This window comes from Zalophus californianus, chromosome 11 (genome assembly GCF_009762305.2).
Source record: "Zalophus californianus isolate mZalCal1 chromosome 11, mZalCal1.pri.v2, whole genome shotgun sequence".
NCBI lineage: Eukaryota > Metazoa > Chordata > Mammalia > Carnivora > Otariidae > Zalophus > Zalophus californianus.
The window spans coordinates 110,921,167-110,941,607 of record NC_045605.1 but is presented as its reverse complement, the minus strand read 5'-3'; the positions used below and the strand labels follow the sequence as shown (position 1 = coordinate 110,941,607).

Below are 20,441 nucleotides of genomic sequence, written 5' to 3'. Positions count from 1 at the left end.
TTAGTTCACCATCTTCCCAGGTTGCCTGGTTCCTGAATAAAGCAACTTTTTCTTTACTCCCCATCACTTGTGTTGATGGCAAGCTGCGGAAATTGAGTTAGGAACAAGACCACCTTCCGTGGGACACTTCTTCACGACATCCTCGCTGGTGGTTGACCACCCTCTTCCCTTAAATGCCTCTAAACATGGACAACTCAGCACCTCTCAGGCATCTCAGCCCTAGCTAAGCCACACTGGACCCCAGAGGTATCTGAGGACAGATAAGCCTCAGCCTCTCGTCTCCATCTCTGCCTCTGCAGCCACGCTTTTCCTACCACGAGTGTATACCATGGGTCCCACCAGGAACAGTAAACCACCCCCAATTCGGGGGGGGGGCCTGGGCACTTACGGGGGGGGTTGTCATTACGCATCATCTTATCTGTCCCCAAGCCCAGGGCTGCGACTTTCCACAGAGCAAGGATGTGTGTGCATCACAAGCAAGCAGGGGCCGGCCGGCCTGGACCTTCGCCCCCCCCCCCCACCCCATGACCCTGCCACCCGGGCCCCACTTGCCCCACCCCGTGCCCCCGCTCCCCCCACCCCGCGTCCCCCCTCACGCCCTGTCCCCCCCCAACCCCGCTCCCCCCCACCCCGGCCCCACTTGCCCCAACCCGTGCCCCCGCTCCCCCCACCCCGCGTCCCCCCTCACGCCCTGTCCCCCCCCAACCCCGCTCCCCCCCACCCCGGCCCCACTTGCCCCACCCCGTGCCCCCGCTCCCCCCACCCCGCGTCCCCACTCCCCCCCCAACCCCGCTCCCCCCCACCCCGGCCCCACTTGCCCCAACCCGTGCCCCCGCTCCCCCCACCCCGCGTCCCCCCTCACGCCCTGTCCCCCCCCAACCCCGCTCCCCCCCACCCCGGCCCCACTTGCCCCACCCCGTGCCCCCGCTCCCCCCACCCCGCGTCCCCACTCCCCCCCCGAACCCCGCTCCCCCCCCACCCCGGCCTCCCCACACCCCGTCCCACCAGCCTGTCCAGGCCTCTTCTCCCACTCCCCCCACCCCGCCGCCCCGAGACTCACTCTTTAAAATCCTCTGCAAATTGCCCTCGAAGTCCAGGGCCCATTGGTTGAGCGCGCAGGCGGCCACGGTCACCTTCCGGCCCATCCTGGCCGCGGTGGCCTGGGCTCTTCCGGGTCCTCCCGCGGGGTCTGGCCGGCCTTGGGCCGCAGAGCCCGCGGAGTCGCGGCCGCGCCTGCGCAGGAGGGAGGCCCGTCCCCTCCGCCCCACCGCGAAGCCGGGAGGGGTTCCTGCAGCCCCGCCACCGACCGCGGGGGACGGCGGCCAGCCCCGCAGCGAGCGCAACTCCACTCTTTTATTCCACGCTTCCCCACAAACTGCACCCAACCTGCTCCTTCAACTTGGCTGTTTGCCCTCGTAATGTTAGATCCGTCGTTTTCATTCTCTTTCTGCAGTTGGGTGCTGCATTGCGGGAGTAGAGCACGCGCTCTCGGCTCAGCGCCGGAGGGCGTCCTCGGCCCCGCGCCCACGCGCGCGCGCGCTGGCTCTGGTTCCTTTCCGAGAGCCGGCCCCTGTGCGGCCGCGCCTCGTTTCCCTAGGCCTACGAGTGCCGCCGCCGGGCGGAGTGCCGCTGTGCTCTTGCCACATTTCTCACCGGAGCGCTCGTTCGATCTACTGCGGCAGGCTTTCGCTTTTTCTTAAAGCTCATTCTTTCGTCCATTTAGGGTAGGAATCCATTTTTTTTTTTCCGTATGAATAAGTAACTCTGTCATTGAACAGTCCGTCTTCTCCCGACTTGCGATGCTGCTTTTGTCATAAACATTTTCACATTTAAAATACTTTTTCCCCGTCTCTAAAGTAATGCTTGTTCTTGATGGACAATTGGAAGAAGGAAAGGGAGGGGAGGGGAAGGGGGGAGGGGAGGGGAGGGGAGGGGAGGAAGGCGGGGGCAGTGCTCCAGATTAAGGCTAAGGAGCCCTGACACCTGACGCACAGAGTGGTTTCCCGATTGGATCCTGACTTTTAATAAACAGCTATAAAGGACATGAATGGGACGATGGGGGAAAACTGAATATGAACAATATATTAGATAATAGCATTGGGTTGATACAAAATTTCCAAAGTGTAATGTATTTTATTTTGGTAACGCAAGAGGTGGTTGCTTAAGTATCTAGGAAGAAGACATCACCTGCGGCTAATTAATGGTTCAGGGAAAAAAGTGGGGGGTGGATACAGAGAGAGAGGGAGGTAAAGAAATTAAACGTGGGAAACTTAGCAGCTGCTGAATCTAGGTATATGGGTGCTCACTTTAGTATATATTCAACTGGTTTGTGTGTTTGACATTTTTCAAAATAAAAAACTGCAGAAAAAATGTTTCTCTGTGAGGGACACAGAGCTGTGCCAATCAGATCCCTATGCAAACAAGACCTTTGTCCCAAATGTTGGGAGTGGGGCCAGCAGACACCTTCAATTGCCCACCCCTCCAGGGGCTGCTTGGGTTGTACAGCTGCCCTGCCCAATGTCATGTCCTTGCAAGGGTGGCCCTGTCCAGTAGCTGGTCTCCGGAGGCAGGAGTATGTATGTGGCTTGGGCATTCCTGCCAAGCGGGACAACTGTCGTGGGTTCCTATCTGCCCCATTGTGTTGGCCCCAGTTGGGCTTGCATGGCAGTTCAACTTCTCCCTCTTTCCAGCGCTGCTGCTCCTTCCCCCCCCCCTCATCTCTGCACAGGTGTGATCCTGACCCGAAACTCCATCTCCCTCACTTCTGGGGGAACCAGACCTGCCAGGCCTCCTAGCAGAGCCCTCCCTGACACCCCCAAATCAAACTGCTCTAATCCTCTGCACAGCACCTTCACCATCTGACACTCTACCTATTTGATTGTTGTTTATTGATTATTGCTCTCGCCCCGCCCCTAGTAGACGTGACCCCTAGGAGCAGGGATGTTGTCCGTTTGTGGGTTGCTGTGGACCCAGGGCCTGACACATCAGATGCTCAGCAAGTGTTTGCTGCGCTCCTTGGAAGCCCCATTTGCAGAAAGAGGAAACTGGGGCGCAGGGGAAGCAACTTGCCCGCGGCCATTGGGTGGATGGAGCGCCGGCCGTCGCGCGTGCTCCGCGGGGCTTAGCGTGGGTGCGGGGTGCCGCTCCGGCAGCCAGCGGTCCGCGGGGCGGGCCCTCGGCCGTCAATCCCGCGCCCCAGCGCCGCCGAGTGGTGCGTTTGGTGGTCCGGAGTCAGCTCAGGGGGTGGGGCGAGGCGTGCGAGCAATCGCCGGGCGCAGGGACGCCGGCCTATCAGGACCCGCCTCCAATTGGTCGTCTATCGCATCACGTCATGCTGGGGGCGGAGCTTCGGGGCGGCCCCTCTAGGCCCCCGGCGCGGGGGTGGGGGGCGGCAGCAGGCCAGGAGTTGGGGACGCAGGTGGGTGCGGAGCCAGACGCTCAGGTGAGCCGGCGCGGTGCGCGCAGGTTAGGGGCGCCCAGGTGAGCCAGCGCGGTGCGTGCAGGTGGGGGGCGCCCAGGTGAGCGGCCGGCGGTGGTCTATTCTCAGAAGCGCCCCGGTCTGAGGACCGGTGCCCTCTTTGGCCCATTCTGCAGCTCCTTAGGTAAAGAGAAAGGAACTGGGCCCCACCGGGCGCCACTTTGGGTGCCCAGATGTGAGACACGGGCAGCGAGGGAGTGGGCTGCTCAGTGAAGCGTAAAAGACCTTTTGTGTACTCTTGGTGGGAGCAGAAAATGACGCGCTCTTTCTGAGCGCAATTTGGCGAATTTCTTTTTAATAAAATGTTGTGTATTCTCTCAAAAAATATATATGGATGGTTGGGGGAGGGGGAGCTGGAAACGTGGGGCATGGAGAGGCCTGGTAGTGAAATTCAGATAACTATGATGATAACAGGTAATTTTTCTGAGGGCTGTGCCAGGTACTATTCGAATACGGAAACATTTCTTGGAACCTTATCTGAACAGCCGGGGGGGGGGGGGGGGGCGGTCTGGTTTGGGAATTTGTGAATCCAAGAGTAGTAGGGACTGAAGAATACAGACCTGCCAAAGTCAACCTGAGATGAAAAAGAATGATAAACATCAGAATCGGTGAGGGGGTGGGCAGCTGCTTTCCTGGCTGTGAAGACAGTTCTAGAGGCCAGGTAAACCTACCTGTCCACGCAACATCTACCTTTAGGAGTTTATCCCTGGACATATTCAGACAGCTATGTAAACATGCAGATGCAAGAACTCCCATCATGACTTGCTGTATATACATGCAAAAACCAGAAACACCTAATGACTACCAGTAAGAGGATCGGATAAGTCATGATGCACTAATACGGTGGGATACGTGGCAACCGTTAAAACGAATGGACTCAACATGGAGACAAGTCCCCTGGCATGCCACAGCCAAAGGGGCAGGAGGGAGATAAGGCTGTCATTAAAAAGACTACTTGAAAAGCTACACACCCAAACCTTAAACAGGGATGGGGATACAGCTGTTCTTTTCCTATTTTCCGGAAAACAGACTTATGTAATAAAATGATTTAGCAATAACGAAAAGAGTTTTTAAACAGCTCCTGGAGTCCTAAGACCCGCAATTCTGGGAACATTTGTGGCTGAATGGGGGTCGGGAGGTCACCTATGCATCCCCCCCACCATTCCCAAAGCATGATGGGACTGATCTTTGGGGTGATTCTTGGTTTACCTGCAGCTTCTCTACAACCCAGCCCCCCCCAGCCCCGCCCCCTGACCCTGGGCCTTCTGCAGTTGTCACTCCCTCAACTCACAGGTACAGTTCACAAGCCTCACTTCCAAATGTAGGGGCTGCTTTGGAGATGTGTGGCTCCCCCAAGCTCTTGGCGCCAGGAGGCTCTGGCCTGGCTTACCTCGAGAGGACTGAGGGCCCACAGGGACCCAGCAGAGCCACTCCTGGGGCGCTTTCCGAGGCCTTCAGAAGTGGGCATGTGCCCTAGGTGGAAAGAAATGCCCAGAGACACTGAGCCCTGATTCTAAAGGGTAAGCTGCAGCTTTGACCGTGGCTCCAGGGTTCTGCGCTCCCAAAGCTGCAAATATATGCTCACTGTAACGCAAGTTTAGAACTCGAATGTAGAGGTCCTTGCCTTTCTTCTTTCTCCAGTCCACCCCCAGAAGTCATTAACCTCCATCCCCAGGGGCCCGAGTGAGCAGAGAGCGCACTCCACCTTGCTCATGTCAACCTCCTCATCTGTAAAAGGGACGTCGTAATGCTTACTCTCCGGTGTCTGTGCAAGAACTCAGTAAGATATTGGGCACTTGGAACTCCGTAGATGCTCAGTAAACAGCCACTGTCTGTAAAGGTTGAATCATCGAGGGATGGCCCCAACAGTATCTTGTGTTCTAATATCTTGCAATCCCCACATCAAGGCGTGGAGCCCGATTCCCTTCCCCTTGAAAGGAGGTGGACTTGGGACTCCCTGTAGCCGATAGAATGTGCTGGAAGTGCTGTCACTTGTCTCCTCAGGCCCTCAGAAGGGGCGGTACAACTCCGTGGGGTCTGCTGGAACCCTCGCTGGTTCCCTGAACCTCTCTCCATGGCGCTGAGCCACCAGGCTGTGAGGACGCCCTAGCTGGCCCACAAGGAGAGGCCACATGAAGACAGCCGCTCTGGCACACCCCAACCTGTAACGGCCTAGCCAGTCTCCCCAGACTCCTAACCACAGAAGCAATGAGAAAGGATGAAAAGACTGTTGTTTTAAGCCACCAGGTAGCAGCATGGTTAGGTGCAGGGGGTAACCAGAACTCTCTGGGGCTGGCTTTGGGGTTGCATGGCCCTTAGACCTCTGCTAGTCTGAACCTCACCCTGACGCCCTGCATGAGCCCAGCTAAGCCTTTCTGAGGCCTGAGGGTGCTGAGGATCCTTTTGGCGATAACTGGCTCTCTTTTAGGTGAACTCCGATGGGGTCAGGGAGGGCTCTGAGCACTTGGTGCCATGACCTCATTTCCTTGAGTAAGCAGGTGACAGCTGCTTGTGGATGAGGAAACAGGCCTAGCAGGTGGTCCCACAACTTGGATTCCAAGTGGGCAGCAGGAATCTGTGCTGCTGAGAACTCAGAGCCTTGGTGGTGACCTTGGGGCCTCCAGGACATTCCCTGTGCCAGTCCCCAGAAGCCTCTGCCATGCTCCTGGGTGTCTAGAGCATCCCCAAACTTCTAAAATTTCAGTGTGCCAAAAAGCTGCTAAGGGGTGTAAGTCATCTGTTGTGTGGGTCTCTGCCTGTAGATAGTGATACTGTGGTCTGGGAATGCCTGAAGCACCCTCCTGGGCTTGTATTACTGGGGCAGCCCCCTCCCTCCCAGGGCCATCATGGCTAGCCCAGCCCTAGTGGTCCTTATGATTGCAGGGTGCACCTCAGCAACAACCATTGGGGAGCTCTGACGAGCAAGGTTTATTACTCACAGGTCCTGGAGGCCACACAGAATGCTCAGAGCCACAGTGAGGTCATGGGGAGAGAGGGTGTATGTGGGCCTGGGGCTCTGCCTTCATGGGGGTCAAGGGTAGGGGTCTGGGGTTTCATGGGTTCACTCTTTATTGGCCAGTTTAAAGCATAAGAGTGGGAATAAGGGCACGGCAAGAACGGAGGTCGCTGCGGTGGTCAGCTGTCTTGGTCACCTAGGGCTTTCTGAAAGGGGACTTACAGGTGGGAGTAGCCTGGTTCCTTCTCTGGTTGTTTGGCTGGTAGCTGCGTCAAGCAGCTCGTGGTATGTTTATTTGAGATGGACGTCTTTGCCATGAATGCCTTGGCAATCAGAAGCTTAGGGTCAGGCACTTCTACTATGTCATCCTCAAACCCTCGGGGCCATGTCCCTTTGTCCCTCAGTTCTGAGCCTATACATATCTGGCCCTTTTCCAGTTTTCTGCCAGGTTCAGTGAAAGTGACTCCCACGCACCAAGCCTGTGGAACTCAAAGACCGGTCGAGGGAGCTGAGCAGGCGGTCAGAAAGCCTCATCCCCTTCCCTGGCTGGTCTTCATCCCCAGGTATGGGACACTAACTCTCCCTCACCCAGCTTTAACAACCACTGCAGATCCTCACATGTGTAGGCATTCATGACCCAAGATACTTAGGAAGGTCACCGGGTCCCGCAGAGTCTGCAGAGAGCCAGGCTCCAAGCCCAGATCACTCTCAGTGCTGCTCCATGTTCTTAGGCTCTCACTGGCTCCCAGAATGTACCAATGGAATGTGCGAACTCCAGGGGGCTTGATTCAGGCTGGTGGCACAAACAAGCTTCTAGAAATGTTTCAGATGCATATGTGGCTGCTTGGTGTAAGTCTTCAAAGAAAATACCTTTCTGTTCATCGCTACTCATCAGGTCTGCATCTGCCTATGCTAAGGCTCATGTCCAAGGTGATGCTGCCATGCAGACTTGTGTTCAATCCCCCCATTATCATTAAATACTTACTATTTGCCAGACACTGTGTGTGCTAGGCGAAGAAGCGGGGTGGTAATATTCCTTCCCCCCCCCCCCCGCCATGGGGTGTCTTCCGCTTTTGAACCCTAAGCTCTTGGGCTTGCACTTCTCACTTGGTTCCAACAGTAGGCCTTGAATAAATGCCATTTGGGTCCTTATCTGCCTTCAATCCTGAAATGTCAGCTCCCTGAACGTCTTCATCATTTTTGTGTCCCTGCAGGACTTTCTTAGTGGGTTGAGGAGGATCAAGTGGGCCTTTTGAATTAAGAGAATCCAGAGATTTTAGAGAGGCCCGTTCAAGAAGGAACACTTCCATTCTGCTGTGAAACCCCTAGACAAGACATTGGAGGTAAGCGTGTCTTAGCACCATTGTTCATGGGCATAGACAGTGACTTTTTAGCTTGAAAAAGTAAAGACAGCTGGTACATCAACTCCTGTCTGCGAGTCTTAGGAATAAAATAAAATATACCCCGAACACCTCCCTCTCCCCTGGCTACTTGTTTCCGAGGATATAACCTACCCGTTTATTACAAGATTCGGTGCTCATGACAGAGGAGACTCCTGGGTGAATGAACTCTGTAATCTCAAAATATTTATTTGGGCTTGTTTGAATCTGTAGAAGATACACTTTTTCCTTTCAGCAGCATTTTCTGTTTGGCTTTTTACACTTAGTTCTGAGCCTATACATATCTGGCCCTTTTCCAGTTTTCTGCCAGGTTCAGTGAAAGTGACTCCCACGCACCAAGCTCTGTATTCTGTTTCGGGGCTGTAGAGATGGATGGTCCATAAGGAACTCTTCATCCTGCTTTGTACATCATAGGCAGACATTCCATAAACTTACCTGTGAAAATTAAATTAAGTGATGTGGCTACAGTTCCCACACTACAAATGAAAATGTCTTTTGTCGCTGAAATTTTTTTTAATGAATGTACATTTGTGTTAAAGTAACTCATGTTCACATTTTTAAACAAGTCAGTGGCTTTTAAGACTTACACGTAAAATAAACAGTTCCCCACTTCATCCCATAGTCCTAATTCCCAGAAACAAATGCTTTTCATTATTTTAGTGACTTTTGTATTGTTGTTTTTACCTGCTTATTTTTAAATAATTTGCTTTTGTCACGCTAAGCTTTATGTATCCTACACATCTAGTAGTCAGTCGATAGCCAGGTATTACATTGTTATGATGAAGTTGCTATTAATTACTGTTAAGCCAAGTAATGCACTATAATTATGGTTTGGGTTTTTTTCCCCCTTGTATGACTTTTTATGGTTCCTGGAGTTAATGGTTGCCTCACTTTCCATTCACTAAGGTTTCTTTCTTTCTTTCTTTCTTTTTTTCCATTTACTAAGGTTTCTATGCATCTTTCACTATTTTTTTTTCCCCTGAATGCTGTAATACAGCTGTCATACTATCAATAATTTTTCACAGTCTAACACAATAAAATTCATCATTTCTATTCTCCCTCCCACCAAAGCCATTCCTTTAGTACCAGTGTGGACTGTTACTGTCTGGTGCACTGCACAGCTCTCATCCCCTTGTCCTTTCATTGGGCTTTCTTTCAGCAGCTCTTTTGGATCCTGTGTCATCTCCTCTGAATAATAGTTAATCTGGGAATAGAATTCTAGGCTGCAAAACAGTTTTCCTCAGAGTTTTTAAAGTTTTCCATCGTTGTCTTCTAAAATCTAACTTACTGCTAGTATGATTCTTAATTCTGGATTTTTCTCTAAAAGCGTTTTAATACTGTGTTTTCTTATCATTGATATTTGGAAAACTTCACAATTAGAACTTGTTCTGGAAGTGTAGATGTCACTGCTTCCCCCATAGACAAGTTCAGTTATTCCTCCTTTTTTTGTAGAGTGATTATTTATTGAATGCACTGTATGTACCAGACTGTGTTCTAGGACTTGGTAGTAGAGCAATGAATGGGACACATGATTCCTGCCCTTGGGGAGCTTACATTCTAATGGAGGGAGACAGACAATAGACATGCATTCAAATTAAAAAAAAAAAGCATTTTACATGATGAAAAGAGTTATTAAGAAAATAAAGTAGCAGGGAGAGTGACTTGGCAGGGGGTCTCGGGTGCAGGCAATGTGAATTGGCTGACTGGCTTGTACATTGGTTCAAGATGAATGGCTATAGGGGAGAGGGAGAATGGAAATGATCCATTACTGTGTTAGAGTATCTAGAAAAATTGCTGAAATGTATGATAGCTCTGTTAGAGTATTCAGAAAAAAAATTAGGACATGCATAGAAACCTTAGCAAATGGAAAAAGTGGGGCACTAATTAACTCCAGGAAAAATAAAAAGTCATACTAAGGAGGGGACATTTTACAAAAGACCTGAATGAGGAGACCTGCAAAGCATGTTCTTAGCAGAAGTAACAGGTATCATGAATGAAATGAACCATATTCAAGGATCGTTAAAGATCCTGGGCGCCTGGATTAGAAGGTGTGAGGAGAGAGTGGGGAAGACAGGAGGCAGGAGCAGATTGCAAGAGGTTTCTGAAACATGGATGGCCTGGTTCACATGGTAAGAGGGCATTCTGCCACCATCTGAAGACTGACTCAAGAGATGTCGGAGGGCCAGGTAGGAGAGACTGAAGCACAGTCCCTCATCTCTTCCCTGTCTGGAGTCAGGACGAGGTCATGAGTAGGTGAGTGAAAGAGACCAGTCCTGCAGAGTCTATGAGTAGTGGCAGGTGTGGCAGGGAGATGTGGTGGCTCTTCTTCATGGGACGATCTGAGCGGGATGTATCTCCTTCCCTCAGGGCCCAATGGCTGCAAAATCCCTACACGATGCTTCCAAAACCAAGAGCCCAGACCGCATCGCCAACAGCAGGGCCGCGACTCAAGGACAGTGGGGCCGGGCCTGGTAAGAATCTTGGCAGCCTTCCCAGCTAGAAAATAAGGTGAGGTCTTAGAGGTTGCCAGCCTCTGGGATTTTAGAGACCTATTAAATAAAATTTTTATCATCAAGACTAGTGAAAGGTAAGCAGTTAACCATTTTATAATGTGAGGAATCGAAGAAGAAATGAAACACTGACTAAAACAGGCTGGTCCTGGCTGTGAAGCTCACAGTTGTCTCTGTCCTTCTTGGGCCAGAGAGTGTAGGGACTTGGGAGGGGGTGGGCAGCCCCGTTGCCCAGAACCGGGAAGCCTCTGGCCTTGTGGGTGACAGGCTCTGGGCTTTCTGTGGGTGCCCACGGATCTGTCAACCTCCGTGCGACTCGTGGTAGAGCACACACGTGTAGTGGCTCTTCCAGGCAATGGGGAGGCCTCTGTGCCAAGAGCGGACAGCTGTCTCTGAGGCCCTGGCTACTTTGAACAACGGGGCCTGTACAGAAAGCGTTGTCTGCAAGGTCCCAGGGCCAGGCAGGCCCCGTGTGACCGCCTGCTGTCTGCTGCTGCAGGGAGGTGGACTGGTTTTCGCTGGCGAGCGTCATCGCTCTGCTGTTCTTCGCGCCCTTCATTGTGTACTACTTCATCATGGCGTGTGACCAGTACAGCTGCTCTCTGACGGCCCCCGTGCTGGACGTCGCCACCGGGCGTGCTCGGCTCTCAGACATCTGGGCCAAGACTCCATCCGTGACGAAGAAAGCAGCGCAGCTCTACACCCTGTGGGTCACGTTCCAGGTCAGCCCTCCCTGGCTAATGTCGTTGGGGCACAGTGGGCGCCAAGCGCCCCTCTTGTTGGGATGGCCGTTTGTCTGGGAAACGGAGCCCCGGCTTAGGTTGGCATTCTGCTTCCCAGGACCCCGCAGGGCATTACCTGGAGCCTGACCTACTTAGCTCTGTCTTCTGATAGAAGGCACCTGGCGGCATCACGGTGTCTGACCCACATGCGGGGTGAGGCGCCCCGCAGTTCAGGACCCCACGCAGCCTTGCAGGGGCATGCGTAGTAGGATGGAGCAAGACGCTGTGGGAGGCCGTGAGGCAGGGCTGGCCCCGGGAAGCCCTGTGCCCAACAGGAAGCTTCCCTTGACAGCAGCCCATGGGAAGGAGCATTCCAGCCCCCGGAGGGATGCTCTCCATTACAGGAGACACCACTCGGCAAAGCCACGGCCCGTGTCCCCAGCAGGTGGCTGCACGCTCCCAGCCAAGTGTTGTGACCCCACTGGCCTTTGAGACCAGAGGGAGTTCACCAGGAAGGGGCTGTTTGCACCAAGAACCTGGTGAACAGGCAGGGTTATTTATTACCTGAATCCAGGGAGACAGAACCGGGAGAAGCCCCCAGCTCTACCCTGGGTTTCCTCCCTGGAGGAAGGCTCCCACCTTTAGTAGCAGTTTCTTCTCAGGGTCCTGGCTTCTGGGCTCCAGGGTCCCTCTCACTTCGGTCTCTTGGCCCCTTTGGGTGAAAAACGAGATGGGGCAGCCTGAGTCACAATAGCCTAAGAGTAGAAATGTCAGTGGATGAGTGGCTAAAACAAAGCCTGGTCCATCCCTGCGGCGGAACGTTACTCAGCCGTGACCGGGGTGGGGACTCACGTGTGCTCTGGCAGGGATGGACCTTGAGGACGTTCGCTGAGTGAAAGAAGCCACGCACAGAAGGCCACGTGGTGCATGATTCCATTTATATGAAACTCCCGGAATAGAAAAAGTAGAAAACGGGTTAATAGTTGTTGGGGACCAGTACGGGGAGGGGAACAGGGAGCGACTGCTAAATGGGGGTGGGGTTCCCTTTGGGGGTGATGGCCCTGTTCTGGAGCTGGATGGTGGCGGCGGTTGCACGACCTTGTGAATGCACTAAATGACCCGGGAAGGGTCTAAAAGGGCGATTGTATGGCGTGTGAATTCTCTCACTTTTTAAAATGGCCCCAGAAATGTGCGTGGGAAGGATTCGTGCGCTGTCCTGGGGGGAGACTGCTTTGCTGCTTTAGGCAGTAATGAGCTTCCTGCTCGGGGCACCACCGCCCTCAGAGTCCCACCAGGCCTGCGGTCAGGGCTCCCAGAGCCACGAACTCTTCTGGAAGGACTAACCGACCAAAAATCAGGATTTCTGCCATTCGTGTGGTGCTTTTGTGTGAGTCAGGTCAATGAACAAAGGCAAGGTTGGGTGAAAGAGCCAGGCCCTCTAGGCGGCGGGTCACGCAGCCTTCAATCTCCACTGCAGGTGCTTTTGTACGTGGCGCTTCCTGACTTCTGCCATAAGTTCTTGCCGGGCTACGTGGGAGGCGTTCAAGAGGGCGCCGTGACCCCCGCAGGTAACCTGAGCCCGCGCGCATCCCTTCTCTTCTCCCTGCCTCATTGTCTCATGGGGCCCGTGTAGCCCTGTGCTGCTTCCACCCCCCGAGTGTGCTCCCCAACAAAATGAAAGTGAACTTCGCTCGGGCATTGCTGCCGCCCGGGCCCTGCTGGTGTCCAGGGCAGCCCGGGCCTGAGGCGGCCCGGAGGCTGAAGATCACGTTCTTCAGCAAACAGGGCACTGAGCGGCCCCGACCCCACAGCTGGATGACGTAACCCGGCTGCTGGAGCACCTCCCCACCGAGAACGCGGCAGCGGCCACTTGCATCCAGGCTGGGGGACTAGGGGGCACTGCAGAGCTGCCTGCGGTCACCAAGAAGCCAGGAGGAGCCCTGCAGGTGGAATCGGCCCTGTCCCTGCCTGCAGAGGGCTCCCGGGGCAGCGGGAGGATGGGGTGCTTCCCGACAAGTACTGTGGGGGCATCCTCACTCTCTTGCAAACTGCAGCCTGGTGACCTGGCCTGTGCTCGGCCGAGGAGAATCAGAACCAGAGGACTAGTCAGTGCCCTTTGCCTCTTCCCAGGACCCCGAAAGCAGGAGCAGTTGATCCTGGAGCCAACAGTATCACTGTGCTCCTGGCATTTTGACCAGGGGCCCAAGTTAGGGCAGAAGCTGACCAGCTTCAGAACTGCAACCTGGTGTCCCCAGACAGGCCTGGAGCAGGCAGGGCCTGGGCCAGCTGCTGTTTCAGTCGGGAAAACACTTTGATTTTTGCATCTTCCCTCCACAGGGGTTGTCAACAAGTATGAAATCAATGGCCTGCAAGCGTGGCTCATCACGCACCTTCTCTGGTTTGCAAACTCTCACTTCCAGTCCTGGTTCTCTCCCACCATCATCTTCGACAACTGGATACCACTGCTGTGGTGCGCCAACATCCTCGGCTATGCTGTTTCCACCTTTGCCATGATCAAGGGCTACTTCTTCCCCACCAATGCCAAAGACTGGTACGTTCTTCGGAAGCTGGTCAAGCTAAAGTGGAACGTGGATGCTTCCACTCCTTTCTCTACGACCTTGGGATAGGAGGTCGTAAAGCTCTGAGGACTGAGAATCCTTGATGGAGATGCCTAACGGATCTTGTTTGATTCTGGGGAACAACCTTTCTAAATGTCTAGGGGGCTTTTTCTGCCTTAGGAAGAATGCAGTGGACGATGGCCGAGTCCATCTTCGGCCGAGTCATCACCGGTAGGGCTGTCGTGGGAGAGGCCGCCCATTGCCTCCATCGCTGGCACATGAGTGTGGCCTGCAACGGTCTTAGTGAGGAGTCTTGTTATCTCAGTGGCTTTAATGTAAGAGCTTCCCAGGGAGAGCCCGACTGGTGGGTGGCATCTCATGGAAGCTTTAGGTTAGATAGTTGTGAGCCCCCCAGCTAGCCATCTCCTCATCTAGCTCTTTATCCATCCACCCCCCCACCCATCCATCCGACTCATCCATCCACCCATGCACCCTTCCCTCTAACCCATTTATCCATCCATCCATCTACCTAACTACCGTTCATCTACCTACCTACCTACCCATTCACTTAACCCATCCACCAACCCAATCTACCCACCCATCCACTCACCCACCCACCTGTCCATCCTTCCATCCAACCACCCACCCATCCATCTGTCCATCCACCTACCTCCCCACCCATCCACACACCCACCCATCCACCCACCATGTAACCCACCCACCCATCCACCCACCTACGCATCTATGCATCCGTCCACCTAACTGCCCACCCATCCACCCATTCATCCCACCCACCCATCCGCCTTTCCAGCCCCCATCCTTCATCCCTGCCTCCCTGAATCCCTCCATCCATCTCTCCCTCCACCAACAGATATTGATTTGGTTCCTCCTGTAGATGGGTGTAGGTGGTCATGAATAAGATTCTTGTGCTTGGGCCCTATATTTTAGTCTCAGATACATTTAGGGCCCCAAGTAAAGACAAAATGTGTTTCCTTTAACTCTTGCTCTTGGAAAATGTCTTTGGATGATGGTGCTTTGTGACTTGTGTGGTAATTAGGTAATGAGGCTGGTCTTCTGTGGCTCATGTGAGTCATTTTCAGTGCTTTATAATCAGTGACCTGTTGTAGACTTTGTGTATTTTGCTCTTTCTTACTTACTATAACTGAGGGAAATGGACATGAAAATGTTCTTCTCATGAACACAGAAATCCCTGTGTGTCTACAATTTCTACCTGAGGAAGGTCTCCACGTTAGTCATCTTGGCTGATTGTCTGGTCACCCCTGGAGAGGGCCTTGGGGTCAGGAACCAGGGCAATGGATGTCCAGCAGGGTTTCATGGTGGGCCCTGGAGCCGGGCACCTGGCTCTGAGCATGCTGCTTTTACTCACTCTCTACCTGTGCAAGATTTATCATTTCAATTGCGCGTGGGGGCCCGAGCACCCTGTGAGTCACCTCCAGCCGCGTGCAAACGAAGATCTTCATGCAGTTAAGCCAGTTGTGCGGCTCACCTGGGCCATGCCTCAGGGGACCTGGAGGAGGGTGGGGAGAAGCCTGGCTGTTCAAGGGAAGACTCCCCACCCAGCCTGGGAAGCAGCTCAGGGTGACTCTTGCGGAGCCGGAGCTGAGTGCCAAGTGAGAGCCAGCGAGGCCATGGGAAACGGAGGGCCCGGCGTGTTGTCTGCCTGCGCCTCTGCAGCTGATGCTGATGCCAGGGCCGGGCTCGGCACCGTGTCCACGCACGCACCGGCCCTGTGGTATGGGACGCGCTCCCTGGCTAAATGTATGTGTTGTTTCTATTTTCAAGCAAATTCACAGGCAATTTCTTTTACAACTACATGATGGGCATTGAGTTTAATCCCCGAATTGGGAAGTGGTTTGACTTCAAGCTGTTCTTCAACGGACGCCCCGGGATCGTCGCCTGGACCCTCATCAACCTGTCCTTTGCGGCCAAGCAACAGGAGCTCTACGGCCAGGTGACCAACGCCATGGTCCTGGTCAACGTCCTGCAGGTAGCGGCCAAAGGGATGCAGGTGCCGATGCTTGCCGGGGGCCGGGAAAACCTGGAGGCCAGATCGGTTTTGAGAAACGTTAGCCCGCTGCATTTAGAAGGCAGTCGGCCCCCTTCCCGGGCATCTCTGGGGAGGGGGTGAGTGAGCACGTGGGGATGGATCCTGTCACTGCGGGTCAGGTGCTGCGCTCACCCTGGGGACTCATTTGGCCCAGGGCCTCTTTCCCAGGGGACGCGTGTTAACAGCCCAAGCCTGTCCGGGGTCCTGCCCATATTCACAATTTATGGTCTCCGAAGTGTTTTTCCCACACAGCCCCCGTGGCTCTCAGGTGGGAAGGAGGAACAGTGATTCATCTGCACCTTTTCCCGTCTGCGTAGGACACCGGTCACTGGCCGTGCTGGCCACGCTATGGGTGTCTCGGTGCTGCAGGGGCAGCTGGGGGGGGGGGCACAGCCTGGGGGGCCTGCGGGTGAAGGGCCTCCGGGCCGGCGTGGACTCTGGCATGCAGGGCTCCTTCCCTGCGGGCTGTCCCGAGCCGTTCTGCTGGGAGCGACCTTGCTCTTCTTGGAGCTCCACAGCCTTGGCGTCACCTTCCGGGGCTTTGCTGGGTGCCCCACTTCTCCAGACTCTCTGAGGATAAGGGCCCCCTTACCTAACCCCCATACCGCCCCGTGTCCCAGGCGTGGCGGAAACGTGGGAGCCACCCAGTGGAGCAGGTGCCACCTCCTCGTCTACAAGACTGTGGTTTTCCAGCCGGCCCCGCGGGTGCCCCCTGGTCGGTACATGGCTCTTCCTGTTTTGCAGGCCATCTACGTGCTGGACTTCTTCTGGAACGAAGCCTGGTACCTGAAAACCATCGACATCTGCCACGACCACTTTGGGTGGTACTTGGGCTGGGGGGACTGCGTCTGGCTGCCATACCTGTACACCCTGCAGGTGAGGGGCCGGGGCGCGGGACGCGGCCCCACAGAACATTCGGCCACTTGGTCCCTGCGCATGTGCGGGGCTGCCCTCAGGAGACGCAGTTGAGCATATGCTGAGCGCTGCACACGTGGTGTGCTTGGGGGCCCCGGGGGGCGGGAGGAGGGGGGCTGCTCCCTGTTTCCAGGAAGAAAGGAGGCTTGGTGGATTAGTCAGCTTGGGCTCCGTGACAAATACAATAGACGGAGGGGGAGCTGGGGCGACAGACACCCGGGATGCGGGCGCGGGAGGGAGGGGTCCTTCCGAGGCCTCGCTCCTCGTGTGTGGACGGCCGCCCTCCCCCTGGGTCCCCACGGGGTCGTCCCTGCGTGCGGGTCTGTGTCCCGATTCCCTCTTCCTGTAAGGACCCCGGTCACACGGGATCAGGGCCACCCCATGACCCCATTTTACCTTGATTACCCTCTAAAGACCCCATCTCCAGATATGGACCCATTCTGGGGTTGTGGGGGTTAGGGCTCCAATAGATGAATTTGGGGGACACAGCTCAGCATGTGACTCTGAAAGAAAAAGGTGATATGGTGTAGACTTTGGGTAAAAAGGAGTGATTTGGCTGAACTGGGTGGATGGAGGCAGGTATTTATATTCATATCAAATCTTAATGGTTGAAGGATGAGAGGTTTTCTCTCTTCCCTTTATTCCTCAAACACTTGATGAGGGTCTGCACGGCACCAGGCATGTGCTGGAGATGCAGGAGCAGAGGAGACCTGCGTGGGCTCTTGCCCCCTCGGGCTCACGGCTGCTGCAAAAGGCCAGGGAACGGGCAACTTGGTGCAGGGAGGGGGTGCTGGGGGGAACTGGGGGTGCCGGCTCCCAAGAGAGGGCCCGGGAGGAGCCCCCGGCCTGCCTCGGGCAGTTGGCAAATGCCTCCAGAGCTAACCACAGCCGGGCTGAGAGCAGAGTGGGGAGGCCGGGGGAGAGAACATTCCAGACAGGTGGGCTGACACCTGCTGAGTCTTACTGGCGAGAAAACTCGGGATGGAGGACAACGGGCCAGGGCGCGGAGGGGAAGGCTCAGAGGGGGCTCAGAGTCCTCAGGAGAGGCCTGGCTTGCCCCACGAAATTCAGGTATCGAAGTGCTGGCCTGGGGAGCCACAGGGACCTGGGTTCACACCAGTTAGGGGAGGCGGCCTTGAGCACAACCCCAGACATCTCTGAAAAACTAGGGCAGCGCCCCCTCAGTCGGGGCTGGGCAGAGCCACAGGGGCACCGAGCTCGGTCCTCATGCTGTTGGCAACTGCAGGCCCTCCCTCAGGTGTCCCGTGACATGGGGGGGCGGCTAGTGGGGGGCAGAGCGGCGTCGGACCTCGGGCCATGCTCCCCATCTCCCTGCAGGGCCTGTACCTGGTCTACCACCCGGTGCAGCTGTCCACCCCCCATGCCGTGGGCGTCCTGCTGCTTGGCCTGCTAGGCTACTGCATTTTCCGGATGGCCAACCATCAGAAGGACCTGTTCCGCCGCACCGACGGCCGCTGCCTGATCTGGGGCAGGAAGCCCAAGGTCATCGAGTGCACGTACACGTCGGCCGACGGGCAGAAGCACCACAGCAAGCTCCTGGTGTCGGGCTTCTGGGGCGTGGCCCGCCACCTCAACTACACGGGCGACCTGATGGGCAGCCTGGCGTACTGCCTGGCCTGTGGCGGGGGCCACCTGCTGCCGTATTTCTACCTCGTCTACATGGCCATCCTGCTGACCCACCGCTGTGTCCGGGATGAGCACCGCTGTGCCAGCAAGTACGGCAGCAACTGGGAGCGCTACACCGCGGCCGTACCCCACCGCCTGCTGCCCGGGGTCTTCTGAAGCCCCCCGCCCCCGGGAGAAGCGCCCAGGGTCTGGGCAGAGCATGAGAGTTGGCTCTGCTGGGGCTCCCCGCCCCCCCGGGAGCTTCATCAGAAATGGAAAGAGCGTGGCGCTTGGCGTGTCCTCCTCTTTCGTCCCCGGGGGTGGTCCCGAGGGTTTATGCCACCAGCAGAGACGACGGTCTCTGTGCGGCGACCCGCGGGCAGCCCGTGATGCCCGCGTTTGTCCTGTGTGTTGGGAGCCCGAGCGGCCGGACGCACTGGTGTCCCACATGGAACGGACGCCTTTGGCTCGCTGTCACTTACCCTCACGACGTAAGGGGGGCCGTGGATACGAGAGGTGCTGCAGTTATCAGCTTATTGCCTTGGCTCCAGAGGCGCTCTTCTTTACCCGCTCTGCGATTGTGGACCGGACCCTGTAGACATCTCTCCTTGGCTGATGTTAAATTTGAGGGACTCTGCACGGAGGAGGGAGGGGGCTTCTCTTTCTAGTTTCAGTGATGTTGCATTCTCTGCTGCTCACAGCCGTGCGGGAACGTCCAAGGCGCGTGTCGACAGCGCGCGGACGTCCCAGCACTGGCCGCGGCGCCCGGTGTCCGACCCCCTGGGATCCGGCCACTGGCCTCAGCCTGCCTGCCCTTGGCAGGGTTTCCTCCTGCTTGCCTGGTGACCGCCCATGTTGGCTCCGGCAACCCAGCACACCTGTGCACCATCCGGGGGGCCTCCAAAAAGAGCTGAATCCCAGCCTCGGGGAGGGGATGCCTTTCAGGTGAATTTTTTTACCCTGGGCATTTGCCCACAACCCTAGGATTTTCTTGAAAGCTCTCTTTAAACGTTACTGCCTTAGTAGATCCGATAATTTTTTATATTAAACTTCCCCTGTTCAAACTTCTGTGTGGGTTTCTGTCTCCCGATGGGGCCTGACCGTACACAGGGGCTCGGTTTCTGGTACATAGAAGGGGCACCCAAGACGCATTTAATGAGCTGCTCGGGCACCGCTTCAGAGCTGTGGATACTCACCAGGGGGATTTCAGGGACTGGTGCCAGCCTGGCTCCACCACCAGCTCTCTGGGGGCTATTGTGTTGGGAGCGGGCGTCTATTCCATGCACCCGAGGAAGAAATCCCAGCCTGCCTGCCTGAAGGAGTGAACAGAGATGCTGGGCAGCAGGTGCCAGCCTTGCCTTCTGCCTGGAGAAACTGGACAGGAGGGGGCTACAGGCGGGGGGGAGGTGTTTGGTGCCGGGCAGGGTCTCCCCTGCTTCCAGTAGGAACTGGCTGAATGGGCAGGTGACCTCCCGAACAGCCCAGTGGATGAGAGCAAGCACGGGCCCCACCCAGGCTGGCTTGGAGAGTGGTTATCCACGCTGCCGCTCACCCTGCCCGTTCATTCCAGCCCCCAGGCTGACGGGGTCCCAGGCATCTGTGTTTGTCACAAGTCCCATGACTGATTTGAATACCGACCAGCCTGGGGAGCCACTGTCGTGGAGGGCCCTGAGTGGAGTGGACCCCTCCTTCTCTCAGACATGGAGTGAATTCATTTCGAGGAGGCCGGGGTGGGCTGGTTGTGAGCTTTTGCCCTGGCTCTGCCGTGGAACAGCTGTGTGACCTAGATCAGGTGACTTACCCTCTCTGTGCCTTGGCTTTCCCATTTGAAAAGTAGCGGCAATCATTATTTTCCTGCCTTGCTTTGGGAGGGCTTCTCAGGCTGAATTTGTAGAAGAGTTCTGGGCTCAAACCTTGGCTCTGTCTCTGTCCACGAGCCCAGTGTTGTGTGTTTGTGTTAGCACTTCTGAGCTGGACTGCAGGTAGATCCTTCTGCAGCACCCTCAGCAAATGCAAGGCCAGGCTTGCCCTCACTTTGTGCAGAAGAGGGCCCGGCTCTGGCAAGCCCAGGGTTAGCCCAGGAGCCCCACCTCCGTGCACAGTGAGATCGGATCATGGGGGCCTCTGTGAGGCGCTGGTTACAAAGTATGGGAAATTCTCAGGGAAGTTGTGAAGCCACAGACCCTGGGCCTTCGGGAACGCGGCCTG

At 55.7% G+C, this 20,441-nt stretch overlaps 2 protein-coding genes across 8 annotated transcripts in view; one reads left to right on the top strand and one right to left on the bottom strand.

The window, feature by feature from the left end:
• Window positions 1–1,402, bottom strand: part of NADSYN1 (NAD synthetase 1) — a 38,935-nt gene extending 37,533 nt beyond the window's left edge. The window contains exon 1 of one of the 3 annotated variants that reach the window (XR_003517349.2): window positions 1,061–1,402. Coding sequence is in view for 1 of the 3 variants with exons in the window: in XM_027578761.2 (XP_027434562.2) it covers window positions 1,061–1,145 (85 nt within the window). In the remaining 2 variants the exon portion in view is untranslated. The remainder of the gene's footprint in view (window positions 1–1,060) is intronic. The other 2 variants (XM_027578761.2, XM_027578762.2) reach the window with 2 other exon arrangements.
• A 232-nt stretch (window positions 1,403–1,634) lies between these two features.
• On the top strand, window positions 1,635–19,289 carry DHCR7 (7-dehydrocholesterol reductase). Of its 5 annotated transcripts, none has more exons than XM_027578763.2 (10): window positions 3,353–3,442; window positions 6,872–6,997; window positions 7,649–7,777; window positions 10,202–10,305; window positions 10,844–11,066; window positions 12,544–12,634; window positions 13,404–13,617; window positions 15,428–15,632; window positions 16,437–16,568; window positions 17,946–19,289. In XM_027578763.2, the coding sequence occupies exons 4-10, from the start codon at window positions 10,208–10,210 to the stop codon at window positions 18,408–18,410; spliced, it is 1,428 nt and encodes a 475-aa protein (XP_027434564.1). In that variant the 5' UTR covers window positions 3,353–3,442; window positions 6,872–6,997; window positions 7,649–7,777; window positions 10,202–10,207; the 3' UTR covers window positions 18,411–19,289. The 5 variants fall into 5 exon arrangements, with proteins under 5 accessions (XP_027434568.1, XP_027434564.1, XP_027434566.1 ...); XM_027578764.2 differs by having other exon boundaries at window positions 3,401–3,480; XM_027578767.2 differs by lacking the exons at window positions 3,353–3,442; window positions 6,872–6,997 and adding an exon at window positions 1,635–1,724.
• Window positions 19,290–20,441: the final 1,152 nt, after the last annotated feature.

What these genes read in the sequence shown, in the direction of transcription:
- DHCR7 (XM_027578767.2), top strand. Translation starts at nt 10,208, where the DNA reads ATGGCTGCAAAATCCCTACACGATGCTTCCAAAACCAAGAGCCCAGAC. An exon ending in GGACAGTGGGGCCGGGCCTG is followed by an intron (nt 10,306 to 10,843) that starts GTAAGAATCTTG and finishes CTGCTGCTGCAG; the next exon opens with GGAGGTGGACTGGTTTTCGC. An exon ending in CATACCTGTACACCCTGCAG is followed by an intron (nt 16,569 to 17,945) that starts GTGAGGGGCCGG and finishes ATCTCCCTGCAG; the next exon opens with GGCCTGTACCTGGTCTACCA.